This window comes from Bombus pascuorum, chromosome 8, assembly GCF_905332965.1.
Source record: "Bombus pascuorum chromosome 8, iyBomPasc1.1, whole genome shotgun sequence".
Lineage (NCBI taxonomy): Eukaryota > Metazoa > Arthropoda > Insecta > Hymenoptera > Apidae > Bombus > Bombus pascuorum.
In genome coordinates, this window is record NC_083495.1 from 10,391,399 (window position 1) to 10,406,474 (window position 15,076).

At 36.1% G+C, this 15,076-nt stretch overlaps 2 protein-coding genes and 1 non-coding gene across 3 annotated transcripts in view; 2 read left to right on the forward strand and 1 right to left on the reverse strand.

The window, feature by feature from the left end:
- The window catches only part of LOC132909811 (small ribosomal subunit protein uS11A), a 111,831-nt gene extending 103,656 nt beyond the window's left edge, over positions 1-8,175 (reverse strand). Inside the window, exon 1 of the mRNA XM_060964921.1 lies at positions 8,163-8,175. The gene's annotated coding sequence lies outside the window, so the exon portion shown is untranslated. The remainder of the gene's footprint in view (positions 1-8,162) is intronic.
- Positions 1-10,916, forward strand: part of LOC132909486 (zinc finger SWIM domain-containing protein 8 homolog) — a 107,312-nt gene extending 96,396 nt beyond the window's left edge. Inside the window, exons 7-22 of the mRNA XM_060964343.1 lie at positions 295-546; positions 791-1,087; positions 1,249-1,854; positions 1,961-2,137; positions 2,277-2,463; positions 2,626-2,755; positions 2,853-3,009; positions 3,082-3,278; positions 3,361-3,853; positions 3,937-4,065; positions 4,143-4,356; positions 4,440-4,792; positions 4,866-4,970; positions 5,246-5,613; positions 5,707-5,856; positions 6,276-10,916. Of these exons, the coding sequence (XP_060820326.1) occupies positions 295-546; positions 791-1,087; positions 1,249-1,854; positions 1,961-2,137; positions 2,277-2,463; positions 2,626-2,755; positions 2,853-3,009; positions 3,082-3,278; positions 3,361-3,853; positions 3,937-4,065; positions 4,143-4,356; positions 4,440-4,792; positions 4,866-4,970; positions 5,246-5,613; positions 5,707-5,856; positions 6,276-6,342 (3,882 nt within the window). The 3' untranslated portion in view covers positions 6,343-10,916. The remainder of the gene's footprint in view (positions 1-294; positions 547-790; positions 1,088-1,248; positions 1,855-1,960; positions 2,138-2,276; positions 2,464-2,625; positions 2,756-2,852; positions 3,010-3,081; positions 3,279-3,360; positions 3,854-3,936; positions 4,066-4,142; positions 4,357-4,439; positions 4,793-4,865; positions 4,971-5,245; positions 5,614-5,706; positions 5,857-6,275) is intronic.
- Positions 10,917-14,739: 3,823 nt separating this feature from the next.
- Positions 14,740-14,821, forward strand: Trnas-aga (transfer RNA serine (anticodon AGA)). Its single transcript has one exon. It is a non-coding gene; the product is annotated as a tRNA-Ser (tRNA).
- Positions 14,822-15,076: the final 255 nt, after the last annotated feature.

The window sequence follows — 15,076 nt, forward strand, 5'->3', positions numbered from 1 at the left end:
TGAAGTAAATTACGAAACTTAAAATCATCTGTACTTTATTTTAATGTATATGAATATTCTTTGTAAGTATATAACATTTGTTAATATATATTATATTACTGAAATAACCAAAGACTGAGAAAGTTCGTTTCACTCTGTACATGTATATATGAATATTATAACGTAAAAGTTCTAATGGTTTTATATTTGAGATATTGTTATATAGAAAGTTAGATACCTTTTATTAATTCCGGTATAAAATCTATGTCTTTGAATTGAAACAGATAATGACGGACTTCTTTATTTCTTATTAAGGTGACAAAAAGTCGGGGCAGTTCGGTGACGCACAATTCACATAACAGAAATAATGGCAGTAGTCACAAGGATTCATTGAAGAACGACCTGGCTGTGTTCACCGGATTTAAATCGGCGCTCGAGGCATGCTATCTGGATTGGGAGGAGTACACCTTGCCTGGTATCACGTACACCGCCGGAAGCAATCCCATGTATCATTGTCCATTCACCTGCTTTCGGCATGCTGGCGATACTAGGACCGAGGTGAACCAGGTCAGTTCATTAATCCAACCCATTTTTTCAAATGAAGCTCCTGCTACATAGAATAAAAAGAAATCCTACAAAATAAAAGTGTCTTCTTTAACCTTTTGGTATACGTACGTACTTTTTCGAACATACAAAATTGGAGATTTTGAAAAAGTAAACAATCCTTTTCTCCCTTTTCTTAATACAAATACATTTTTTTTAAATATTAAGCTCGTAACATAAAATACATTTTTAAACGTTAAAAACGTAGGTGAATTCGAGTGCAGCCGTGTTAAACTGTCAACCTCCCGTTTCCCATCACCACGGTCGACGACCATTGAGTTTAGGCCTGGTGGAGTTTAGTTATATGGATAGAAGACGGCTGAACCCGCGAGAGTGTTCAGGACTATGTTCACGAAGCGGTGGCGGTGATGGAAACCGAAGCAGCGTCAGCTCAGAAGGTTTCTGCGAGAATGAGACCGACATGCCCGACATTGCCGAGCCTCAAGTAGTTCTCGTTAGAAGATCTTGCGCTCAACTAAATAATTGCGGGGATACAGACTCGCAGGTTTGTATCGAGAAATAATTCACTTTCGAATGTCGAGATCAACTTGGTGTAGGCTTGCAAAGATCTGTAAAAAAGATTATAGAACGTTAGAAAAAAATATTAAATTAATTATAGGTGCTGTTAATTATTACTGTAATCGCTATAGAAATGAAAAATTGTAGGAGGGTGGTGGCAGCGAGTCGTCCTCGAACAGTAACGTCAGTCTGAAGAACGCTCAAAACTCGGACAAGCACCGCTCAAATGCTTCGTCCGAGACCCATAGTGATAGTAGTGATAGTAGTAATAACAAAGCTGCCTGCGATGCGAAGTGTAGCAGGACGAATCTCGACTATCGAGAGAAATCGCGAACGGTGTTGCCTAAAGGGAATAGTTCGAAGAGCGAGCAGGAGTCTGACCTAGAAAAGGATCCTTCCAGAAGACCATCTAAGGACGAGAGCTCTTCGTCGAGTAGCGACAGCCCGTCTGGTGACGAATATCATGTTTATTATTATGATCCTAAAGCTGTGGTGAATGGCGGTTCGGGCAAAGACTCCAAGAATGAATCACAATCAGCGTCCACTGCAAACGCGAGTACAGTGTTGGGCAATCTAATGAAAACAGAAGATCCATGGGACATCCTATTCGCCAGGGCTGAGGGACTCTACGCTCACGGCCACACGAGGGAAGCGTGTATTTTGGGTGTTCAACTCGGCGAGGAACTGTTGGCTAATCCACCAAATCTCATGATCGATGAACCTCCGATGCCGTTGAAGGGGAAAAAGAAGAAGGTAGATTCATTGGAAAGACTTGGTTTCGTTTGTTCAATTCAGTAAGGCCCTGTTCCAATTGATCAGAGCTAGTAAGTGCGTAACGAATACAACGACAATGTTTTAGCAACAAGTAAACCCGGCGTCCCATCAGCTCACGTGCCTTGCGTCCGCCACCTTGGCCAAATGTTGCTTCCTGTGTACGGTCCTCGCGGAGAACCCGGAATACTACAACCTAGCGTTCAGGGTTGGCTTATTTGGTCTCGAGATGGCTAGACCACCTGCCAACACGAAACCGTTGGAGGTAAATTAATGTATTAATAAGATAGTTGATTAGTAAGTGAACTAGTAATTGGTCTTTATGCGATATGAAGATGCAGAAATGCATATAATGCATATAACATACACAAAAATAAACATTTACGGTGTGATTGATGTTGTAGGTTAAATTGGCTCATCAAGAAAGCGAGTTAGTTGGATTATTAAAGAAAATCCCACTTGGTCCAGCTGAATTGGCAATGGTTCGGCAAAGGGCGGAACAACTGAAAGACGGAGTACTAAGATCCAGAGGTCATGCGTTGCTTCCCATCATGTTGGCTAGCTTCATATTCGACGCCCTTAACACGTCAAGTACGCACTTTTTTTTAAAAGCTTTTCTTCTCTGAAATTTGGTCGAGTAAAAAGATTTTGCGCGATTCGAATCGAGGATGAAGGATATCTTCTTTCAGACAAGAAAGAGTTAATGATTAAATAATGTAGACGGAAGGTAAAAGTTTGTGGAATGATTCGCAGGAGTAAAACACCTGTCCTCAGACGTTGACGAGAATCTTGGGTTCGACGCGGCCGTTGCTGCTCTGGGCTTGAAGGCGAATGTGAGCGAAGCTGATCATCCTCTTCTTTGCGAAGGAACTAGACGCCAGAGGTATTTCGTAGTTATTAATTTTATATGTTTAAATTTGATCTATCGGTTTTATTCTTCGAACTTTGTAACTAAAATAACAACTATTTGACTATTTCAGAGGAGATTTAGCCATCACATTGCTTGTTCACTACAAGGATGATCCTACGAAGGTAGCGAAAATCATGGATAAATTGTTGGATCGAGACGTTCATCAACTGATTAAGTCACCAATCCTTAGTAGCTATTATACCTCTAATCCTCCAACTAAGAGTGAGGTAAGAAAGACTCCTTGATTTATAACCTTCCAATAGAGAAGTTTGGGACTTGGGTTATAATACCTGTTTCAGATGACAAGATATCTTCATGACGAAGAGTGTTCTTCTCCCCTTGCTGGAATGGATGCTGGAAATGGTGATAGTGTCGTTGGTACCAGCAGCAGACCACATAGCAGTACCAGTGCAGAATTGGAAACTGGTATGAGTGCACTCACAGTTCAGACGCAGATCCTTCAACAATCTGTGCCTACGAGAGCTAAAGAAACAAGGTCTGTAAATATTCATAAAAAGATTAAAGAATGTTATGAAGTTCTCAAGAATGCTACAAGACTTTTTCAAATTCTATTATAGATACAAAAGCAAGAGAGTATATCCATCAATCCCCAACCAGCCATCAGAAGCAGGGGCACACTTTATGTGTGAGTTGGCAAAGACTGTTCTCACGAAAGCTGGTGGTAACAGTTCCACCTCTTTATTCACGCAAGCATCCACAAGTCAGAATCATCATGGACCACACAGAGCTCTGCACATGTGCGCTTTTCAACTTGGTCTCTACGCTCTTGGGCTTCATAACTGTGTCACTCCTAACTGGCTCAGTCGTACCTACTCCAGTCATGTATCCTGGATCACTGGTCAAGCGATGGAAATAGGAGCACCAGCGATTTCGTTCCTAATCGAAAGTTGGGAGGGACATTTGACGCCTCCTGAAGCTGTTGGTATAGCCGATAAGTCGTCCAGAGGAAGCGATCCTAATATGGTTCGAGCAGCCGCAGAACTCGCTCTGTCTTGTTTACCGCACGCTCACGCACTCAATCCTAACGAAGTACAGAGGGCCATTTTGCAGGTATGCACTTTATAATTCTTATTAGACATTAATTTACTTTTAATGAGAAAGTGTTTGATTATATTTTGGTCGTTTTATTATAGTGTAAGGAACAAAGCGATCTGATGTTAGAGAAAGCTTGCATCACGGTGGAGAACACGGCAAAGGGAGGCGGCGTTTATCCAGAAGTACTGTTTCAAGTGGCCAAATATTGGTACGAACTGTATCTCAGGGTAAGTATCTTTAAGTAGTGAAATAGATATTTCATAAAAGAAGAATTGATCAATCTAATCTTGATTCGTATATATAGCACACTCCTGGTGGAGACCAGCAAGATGATATGCCACACGATCCTCTTCAACTAGATCTTAACGGAGTGCTTCTGGTGGAACCTGGTCCTCCAGTGGACATAACCAATGCACAAATGATTCCTGGACCAGCTCAAGCGGTTGTTGTGACCAGCACACAACCTCCTCCTCAACCATATCCAACGCATCCAACTATAACCACGCTAGCGCCTTTAGGTGGGTTCTTCAATTCTTCTGTTCATTTTGTTTCGAGTATTTCACAGATTATATGAAGTTTGATTATCTTTGTTTGATTCCAGGAGTTGGGTTGCCATATGCAGTGAGTCCTTATAGTTTTGTGCATCCTCACCATTCAATTCCAACCTTTGGTGGACCGATGCCATCACATAGGGTAACTCTACCACCAGCACCACCACATATGCAAATGTATCATGCGGCATTTCCGCCTCATCCGGGTCATCCACAGCATCCGCAACATCCCCAACTTCCTCAGCATCCACCACATCCGCCACATCCACAGCATCCGCAACATCCTCATCATCCGTCACAACCCGCGCAACCACCATCGCTGCCGCCATATTACACGCCGCAACCGCCACCACCACCGGGAACTCATCATTTGTTCACCATGCAACAGCCTATGTCAGTTAATGTAGGTATTCTTGCTACATTTCTCGTTTTATTTAAATTTAGAACAATATTCAAGTTTAATGTGATGTTATTAGGTTCAAGCTGGAGTTGCGGGACCTATTCCCGGGCAGAGCAACATACCTGGGCCTGCTCTAGTTCAGGCACAGCCTATAATACCCACTGTAAGAACTCAGGCTCAGGTAACTATATTTTATTATGCGAAAAGTTAACCCGTAATAAATTTTTTGATCAGTAGATCTAGATTTGGTAGATTTGGCAAATTTCTAGATAATATTTAGAACATTTTAAAACCAATTACAAACAGGTATACTTGTATAAGTATGTTCTATTCATTTTTTGATAACTTTATCGATTTTTAGTATTCTTTCAGTATTTTGTCAACTGACAATTATTCAGTGTTTATTAATGTGATTTTTTAATCTATTTAATCATGCTTATTTATTTCTGTACCCAGGTTCATAGACAAACCCAGCCCTTCAGTCAGCAGCAGTTTCGTTCTCTAGTTGCTGCATACCGTGTGGGAATGTTAGCATTGGAAACTTTAGCTCGTCGCGTACACGACGACAGACCTCAGGCAAAATATGCGCGGAATCCACCTTATGGGGAAGATGTGAAATGGTTGTTAAGAGTGTCGAAGCGTCTCGGCACGCAATACCTTCATCAACTTTGTATTTGTACAGTAAACAGCATCGTTAGTCCCTTCGTTCTTCATGACGTTGCATTGGAAGCAGCGCTTTTTTTGGCTAGAAACAACCGGGCTCTTGTACTTCAACATTTGAGATCTGCTCTTTTGGCTCCTCTTGTCCTTAAGTGTCAACAAATGTTAGTTTCTTCAAGTTCTTACTAGTATAATATTTTTTACAGTATCATTAATGAAACTAGTTGAATAATGATATTTTCAATTATAAATTACAGGTATATTCAGTGTATGCATCAGAAGTTATACCACTTGACGGCAGGTGAGTACGAAGACTTCGTCAACGTAGTATGTGCGGCTAGAGCAGCGTTTCAGATCACTCCCGAGGGCCATGTTCAGTTCAAAGAGCGGATTCAGTCCATTAAAAGGTATTAGCTTACACCAGATCATTAAAGACTATCATCTAGAAAATTTTCGATCTTGACGACAGAGAATAGACTGTAGATGTTTATGCAAATTTATATTTCTATGAAAACGACGAAAGAAATCTAAGCCTATGTACATATCATAATTGCATTAATTATAGCATCTAATTGAGTTCAAGCATATTAAATTATCATATAGTAGTACTTTCATACGAAGACAAAAATGAAGATAAAATGTATAGTACTTGATAAAAAATACGCTTCAGTAGAAAATAAGAGTATGTCTTCTAACCATTATATTATCTGTATTCTGTGTATGCTTGCAACTTTAAATTTACCATAAATTCTTAAACACCTGCAGTCTAGTAATCATAAAGCATAAATCCATAAAACTGATATTGGAAATATAATTTCATTTATAGATCTCAATCCTGTACCAAAGAACTGTGGGCACAAATTAACGCGGCACTACAACAGAACAGCAAATGACACAGAGCGGAGCCAGGCGTGACGTGGCTCACTTCCCTTCCTCATCCTCCACCACCTCCGCCTCCTCCTCCTCCTCCTCCACCAACGACGACAACAACCCTCGTGCTTCAGCACCAGCATCCCTGTCATTCTCATTCACAAAGTGTCGTATGCGTTCACGGTCTGGCTACCCTCGATAAACTGGAACAGGATCTCCATAACGTGCATCATCGACGTACGACTGTCACGTCGGTGGCATCGATCTCGAACGACCATCGGACCATCAGAGCTAGGGACGGCCGATAATCGCATGTTTATCTTCGCCCATTTCAAGGAAGAGAAACCGGATCGATACCACCGAACGGGAAAAATATATATGACTTTTTGATCTTAGTTAATGTGTCTGATAGAGATTGAACGAAAGGAAAAACGAGAGAAAGAGCATGCGTGCGAGAGGAATTATGATGATTATATCTTTAATTAAGAGTGAAGTACGAATGTAAATGATAAAAAGAAAAAGAAAAGGAAATGACGCCATGTTTTTTGCAATTTAGCAATTTAGACGTCACCGACAGTTTCCTGGAAGATCGAGGAACGCAATGTAGTAGCATATTGAAGGCACACCGTGTTGCGTACGTCGATCGCTAAAGGCACCACTTTTTTCCTGCGTTTCGAAAGAATAAAATAAAGATAATTTAAAAAATTAAATAATTGGAGGACTGAAAAAGAAGTAGATATATAAGAAAAAGAAGGAAAAAAGGAGAGGACGAAACGTGAAAGCATGATTAATGAATCAAAATTTCAGGTTTCGCCGGATGCGAGCAATTATTAATCAGGATTCTATCGAAGAATCATTGGTTCCATAACTCGCGGAAACCTCTTTCTCTTTACTTTAGTTAAGACTTGATGAGAACGTCTTTAGTCTCGATTAGATAGGAAATTTTATTTTTCATTCATAGATAGGATGAATTATCTCGCGTTTTATTTTATTTTTGTAAACGAAATATAAGCAAATTTTTTAACTATCGATAAACGCATGTCTATTTATATAAAGGAAAAGTGACGTACAGTATCTTATTCTTTAATACATAAGAAAGTAATGAACTTTACTTAAATCATAAAAGAAAACGTTGATAAACGTTGCAATTTTGTATACAGAAAAGAAGATAATTTTTACTTTTCCAAAAATGGCGACCGACTTCGTCCATCATTACTCTAACATCATCACTCTAACATCATCACCACAGCACCTATCCTCTTTATTACTTTTTTTTTTTTTCTTCGCCCCTTGGTTTATGTATTTTGCTATTAAATATATTTTAGTTTCTCTATTTGAATTTTCTTCATTCGCTATTGTCTTTTATTTTTATTTTTTTTTTTTAATTATATTGTAGGCGTATATTATACACGTTTGCAAACATCTCGTTTTTTTTTGTCATTGGCGACAATTTATAAACGAAAACATGATCTCTGTAATTTTTAAAGTAAAATAATTTGAAGTATAAATAAAGCAAAATTGTAGCTGATATCGATGATTCGAACTTGAGCCACCTTTCCACATTGCGCTTTGTTATGCAAAGAAAATGAAAATCAATAATTGCTACATATGTATTTTGGCAGAGTATATTCCATTTCCGTTTATGTCGTTTTCTATGCATTCAGTTATTTTTCCTGATGAAATAAACGTTGTTTTTATCCATCCCGATATCCCATCATCAATCACGATGTTTAAACATAAATTGTTAAGCATAAAATAATTTAACGAAGAATAATACACACGTCTGTCTATTAAAAAAATTTATTACAATTAAAAAAAAGAACTTTTATCGCAATTAATACACAGTTAAGTTGAAGTAATCTTTGGAAAATTTAACAACATGAAATTTCAGAATTTTTGAAACTTCAATTAAATGACACGTTCTACAGAGTTCTACATTTGTCTTACGTTACGTGCTTTCCTTTCATAAAGACGTTGAATTATTAAGAAAAGGAGGATGTAAAAGAAGAAATTTTTAATTATTAAGAATTGCTGATTTCATTTTTATAATCTAGTACAAGGATGATGTCGTCCTTCAATTCTTAATTAATATATCTTCTTTTAATAGTGCCGAGCGACTGAACGTACATGTCTGTAGATAGTAAGAGAAAAGAAAAAAAGAACTATGGAAACCATTATTACATTAATTCGACGTATTCATTTCATTCGAGGGAGGAAGCAAAACAGAATAATGTAAATGGCACTGCCACTAATCTAACCGCGACGGTGGTTATGGAAAGAGCAATATTTAAGCGTTTTACGTGTTCCAGTGCGATACCACGAGCATCAAGAGTATAGTACTGTTTCGTGTTTCTACAGGGTTAAGGCTCTGAAAGAGAACCACTTGAAAAAATATCGATTCATCATTCGATAGTTCCTAATTTCTATTCGTCAAAGATCATTGAGCAGAATTTAATAATTTACGAAACGATAATAAAACACGTTAGGAAGAAAATAAAATATTTATTTACAAAAAATTCATTGAGATATTAAAAATGATTGAAATTACAATAATCTTTCAATTTCCTGTTTTCTCATTTCTAGTTATTTCGATGGTTTATCGCCACTGTTTGTTTGGTCGATTATAGTAATTTTCTTTGCTCTATTATTAGCGTAATCATGGATTTTGAAAAAGTGTGAGATATGTTTTGTCGAAATCGTTTTCTCAATGCATCAACGATAATATTTTATCGACATTGAATTATTTTTTCCAGAACGCGAAAAATAGCGTTGAGATAAACAAAAACGATTCCGATGAAATCGTTTAATCGAGATCTGAATTTTGACTGTCTTCTTCGTCTTCGAACGGAAGAAACTGATAGACGAGCCTTAACTCTCGTAAATTCCATCCAATTCGAAACGGGCAGGTAACTGCAAATATTGTACAAATAATTCGTGTCACATTTATAGGTATGAATTACTTAAGATAGAGAGCGTTTTGCTCGTCATCCTTCGATATACTGGGTGGATTTGATATAAATTTTCATCGATCTAATCGAGTATTGATTATATTAGTAAATCGTTGAAGGGGAATGAGACTTCGCCATATTGCCCAGTAAATTATTCAGACAAATAAATTTATTAAATTATATCAATGTGACGTTACGTTGTTCAACATTCTAAAATTAAATATTATTTCTAATACAGACGCCTTTAAACTATAATTCTCATTGTCTATCGTACACGATACAATTCGAAATGATACTTCTCGTATAGTATTATTTTGAAGATTATTTCATTCGATTGTGGGTTTAAATATCCGGTATAATTACAAGGGATAGTTCGATTTGATGCATTTTATTCGCCACGTTGTAGTTTCGAAGGCATACAAGTTGTATAAAACGCGTTATTTTCTATGCTTCGAATTTTCCGCTTCGTTTGATCGATCGAACGATCCCTCGAATGATCTCAAATCCACGAAGAATTTTAAATTATCGTAAAATGGTGGGTAATGAGACACGTGTGTACATTTCATTTACCGCCCTGTATGTACATAATATGAATACAAGCTACGATTGTACGGTGACCTATAGATGGTAAAATCGATCCATAAAATGAAGTAGCGTTTGCTCTAGGCCCACTTCCCAGCGTGTGTGCATAATGTGCATATTACGATATCGATTAATAGCGATTATCCATAGGCGTAAACAACCTCACTAGCCTACTTAGTATTTAGAACGATTCTAGCGATTAACAATCCCAATTTTTCACTCAGACGAAACGCGAAAGTTTGATCAGTCGCTGGAAGCATCCTTTTAAGGATCGATTGTAAAAGAAAACGGAGAAAAAGATCCCAAACTCGAACGTAGAACCGCTAGATTCCCTTTGCTCCCTCAAGCGTGATGTTTTTTCGAGTGAAACTTAGGTTAGAATAAACCAAATTGAAATACTATGAACGGTTTGTGGAAATATTTCAAATATTGTTGTCTCGAATGATGGTAAGTTAACTCTAATCATTAAATCGAAACAAGTTAGTAATAATCACGTAGATTTCATTTGATCCATCATACAAGTCGATTATGTTTCTTTTTTGATCAAGTTGTTCGTTATCGTCGGGTTGTTTTCGACGATTATTATCGATATTCATTTGATGCGTGAACTTTATGGTTGGAAAACATCAAAATAGAAAAAACACTCACGTTTCTACATGAAAGTGCGAAAAAGTTGGGACCTAACTTGGCGTCCCATGTTCAGTAGATGTTCTATGGTTCACCAACTTATAGAAAAACTTTTACAAGTCAGACGTATTAATATCAAAATTCAACAATTTAACAAATTCCATTCAACTCACATTGTCAAAAAATAAATTTCCCCACCGTCATCGGCCCATATTTATATTTAAAGAAAGAAGATTTAGGTGTTCTTAGAACATTTCCTGAACATTATTCTGTATTACATTATCCTACTCCGTATCTCTCAGTTTTAGATGAAAAGCCGCGAAAAAAAAGAAAAGATGCGGAAGAAAGAAGATATATGAGGCGATAAAGTATCTATTTTTGCACTTGACTGAAAAATGCTGAAGAAAATTGTGAAGAAAAAAAAAAAAAGAAAAGAAGAAGATGAAAAAATAAGTTTCCTCTCGATTCGAAGTATTTAGTCATTCGATAGAAATTAAAGATTCTCCGTGACCCGATCTTCTATGAACAAAAGGTACATACTTGCATATATTTATATGTAGAAATAACAAAAAAAAAAAAAAAAAAGAGAGAGAGAAGAAGAAAATAAAAACGCGAGAATGCAGGATAATGAATAGAAAATAAAATCAATGTCTGTAAATAATCGCAGATCGTTCTTTTTCGCGCGCGGACAAATCGACAGAACATTTTTTTGTATCGCTAATCGCGCAGATAATTACCGAATAATCGCTGTAGACAAACGCTACCGGCATCGATCCTCGATTGAGATCGTGGCGTGACTTTAGAATTTTTGTCTAGCTGTTATTGCAATTCGAGTTGCACTATAAGCTTCGTAGAAGGTCCGACGCGTGACGTCATAATTATGTATGCATAAATGAAACAGAGTGAAGTTGTTTTCATTGGAAAAAAAAAGGAGAAATCTTTCCGATTTTAAGAAAAAGATTAATGGATTCAGTCGACAGCTATAAGATTGTACATATACGTTTACGGCCACATTACACTAATTATAAGTATAACGAGTTACTTAAAAAGCGTGTGCAGAAAAAAATTAGTCGAAGGTTAAACAACCTCGAAGATAAGATCTCCACGAGTATTTCTTTCTTTAAAATCGTCTACCGAGCGAGATGAAAAATAGAAACATAAAAAAAGCCAAGATAGAATATAACGATATGGATCGTTCTATTTAATGTTTTTCATCTCTTTCGGATGATCGATAAGAGAAAGGAGAACGTGCCCGCTGTTTTATTGAACTTTGTGCGTTGAGTTCGTACATATATTGTAAATTGAGCGAAGAAGTGAGAATGATAGGGCTTTTGGAATTTTCAGTAACGTTTAGACTCGCGAATAGTAGGTTATGCGATTCTGTGTTCAATCAAGGGATATTCGAGGTTAGGATATTGTCTCGACAGGTTCTTGTGAATGCAATTTTTGGAGGCGCATAGATATTCAGAATGATAAGAAAAAAGAAAACACTGAATAACGCTCCATCGAGTGTACTCCGATGTAATTTCGAGTAATCGTAGTGTTTGCTTTTAAGGTGAAAAAGAATAAGTTCTACAGCCTGCGAAGTTGCGTTACGATATAGTATCGATCATTCCATTGAATCTGTCGCGAGTGAAATTTTGCTCTTCGCTGTTGATCAGATTCCATGATAATTATATAGTGTTCATATTCTATTTGTAAAATTTCCTTCTGACTTGCATTCATCGGACAGGAAATACTGTACACTATAAGCGCGTGTCATCTTTTCGATTTCCATAAACCGACTTATCACAAGGATATAATAAAGATGAAAATTAATTAACGCAACCTCGAGGAACATTTTTTTAGCAGAATATATAAGTACGAATAAAAGAATTCTATAAAGCAAGTCATTTGGTTTCGCTGTACTTGATTAACATAGATAATCAATATATTATAACGTCTACTAAATAAATTTCGATTTCTAATTGCGTCCTTTGTCTGTTATCTTTCTATTGTATCGATCCATTGAAATACAATTTCTGATTTCACAGGTTAATCTTCATTTTCTCCTTTGCAACGATCCTGATTTTACCCTTTATTTTTCTTGATGCTTATTAATCAATGTTATTTATTAAACAATGATTATAATATGATAAAAATCACGTACATGAATATGTTACGCTGTGTAGTTTGGAAATTTATTTAAAAATAAAATAGTTGTTGGAATTTAATCTTAAAGTTAAGATTAAATTCTAACAGGTTATGGGCCCAGATCCAATATGCTAGTATTGAAATAAGCTCGCGACTAAAGTAAATATTAAACAATTCTAACAGATTATGGGCCCAGACCCAATGTGCGGGAGTTGAAATAAGTTCGCGACTAAAGTAAATATTAAACAATTAACATAAAGTATAATTGTATAAGTGTATAAGGGTATAAATTAACAATGCGTGCGACAATTGGGTTACTTGTCGAGGATAGTCAACTCATTCACATTAGGGGTGCGAAATCGGCGAAGCAAGCATGGGAGACCCTAAGGAACTATCATCAGAAAGCATCGTTATCAAATAAAGTATTCCTGCTCAAGGATATATGTCGAATGAACTTAGCTGAAGGCGGAAATTTGGAAGAACACTTAACAGAAATGTTAAACATGTTCGATCAGCTAACAGCATTAGGAAAACCCTTGGACGATGAGATTTTTTTTTTATTTTATTTTGTTTATTTTACAATTTGTCCTTATGGACATTTGGTAAAGTGTTATATCTTGTTGGTGAAGAAAAAAAATAAAATAAAAATAAATATAGCATGTGGGTGGCTACCCCCAGCGGGGTGCCAGCTTCCTTTTTCTAAGTTATATCTTTTATGATGACGATGAGATGTCAGCAGCAATGCTTCTACGTAGTTTTCCAGGGTCATACAATCCTCTAATTAGCAGTCTAGAAAGTAGACTGGAATCAGATCTCACTACGGAATTCTTCGAAGGGAAGCTCATCCTATGAATATAAACGGCGCAGAGGTTCAGGATGGACAACAGACCAAACTGAAACGGTAATGAAAGCAAATGACGATAGTAATAGTAAGACGAAATGTTTCTTCTGTAAGAAGCCCAAACTTTTACGAGTACAGAATATAAAGCATTTGAAAAAATTTCCCAGGAAGTTTGAAGAATGGAAAACGTACAGATGTATGGATTATTGACCCAGAGGCTTTCAGTATCTTCAATTCAAATGAAAAAGGTTTTGTACTTCTGCCAAATGAAGCTAAGGCAGTTTAAGTAAAAGGTAAAGGACCAGGCATCATAAAGTACCCAAGTAACTGGCCAACAATCAACAATTCTTCCATAAGTTGTTAATTATATTACTCGCTTATATACATCAGGTTCTGTAGTTCTGTTTAATAATAAACATCACTGAATATTATTTTAACATAGACATCGTCGTGTCTTCCACAGATTATTAATCTTAACTTTAAGATTAAATTCTAACAGTTGTCATTCATTTTTGTTCGTTATTCTGGGCTAGAAAGAATGTAATCTATAGGAACCTTAGGTTCCATATTAAAATTCTATGGATTTTACACAATGACCGTAACAGGTAATAAATCTTTATGAAAGGTTCTGACTCTATAAGTACATACTGGAATATAACGTTCAAGAAAGATAAAAGTCCTAAGTCCTCGACCGTTAGAGGTAACTGTTAACGAATAACAAAAGAATAAGCGTTTAAAGGTTTAATGAGATTATTGCTTAATGAAGTTCCTTGGTAATAGGAAAATCAGAATTTCTTGGGTTTATAATTATAAAAGTATAATGGTATAAATATATAAAAAAATAAAAATAAAAATTTATAAAGATATAAACGCATAAAAATATAAATCAATAAAAAGATGAAAACATAAATCCGAAATATGAGCGAAATTCTGACTTGGTATATAAAATTTCGTAGGTAATGAACAGCGGATATAGAATTATAGAATTTTTCAGCATATACTGCTGTTTAAAAATTATTCGTTAAATCCATATTCAGAGGTGTAACGGCTTTAATAATTTTAATTTTTAATATAAAGTTACAATTAATTGCCAATTGCTTTTTTAAAAATGAAAATAGTATCAATTATAATTCCTCAGATGTAAAAGATATAAGAACATAAATTTTCTATCACTATTGATACAATGGATGAATCAGCTTTTGTAATTAAATTAAACAAAATTCAAAATTTTTATTTCAAAATATAAAAGATACAGTTATATTCATTATTTATTTCAAGTATCCATCGAAGCAGTCGTGGCCGAGTGGTTAAGGCGTCTGACTAGAAATCAGATTCCCTCTGGGAGCGTAGGTTCGAGTCCTACCGACTGCGATTGTAGAAATTCACTTTTTTTTTCTTTTTTAAACTTATTATTTATTGCTTATTTTTATTATTTATAAGCAATTATTTAATTCGTACAACATTAATTACGATAATTACCAATTACATCCACTTGTTAATTGAACATTTTATCTCAAGTAAATCACTTTATGCGTGGCTTTAAAAGTGCGCGTTTTTTTTTATTCAAAAATAACCTTATCAGTTGACAGTTATATCAGGCCTAAAGATAATTTATTCAGTGAATTG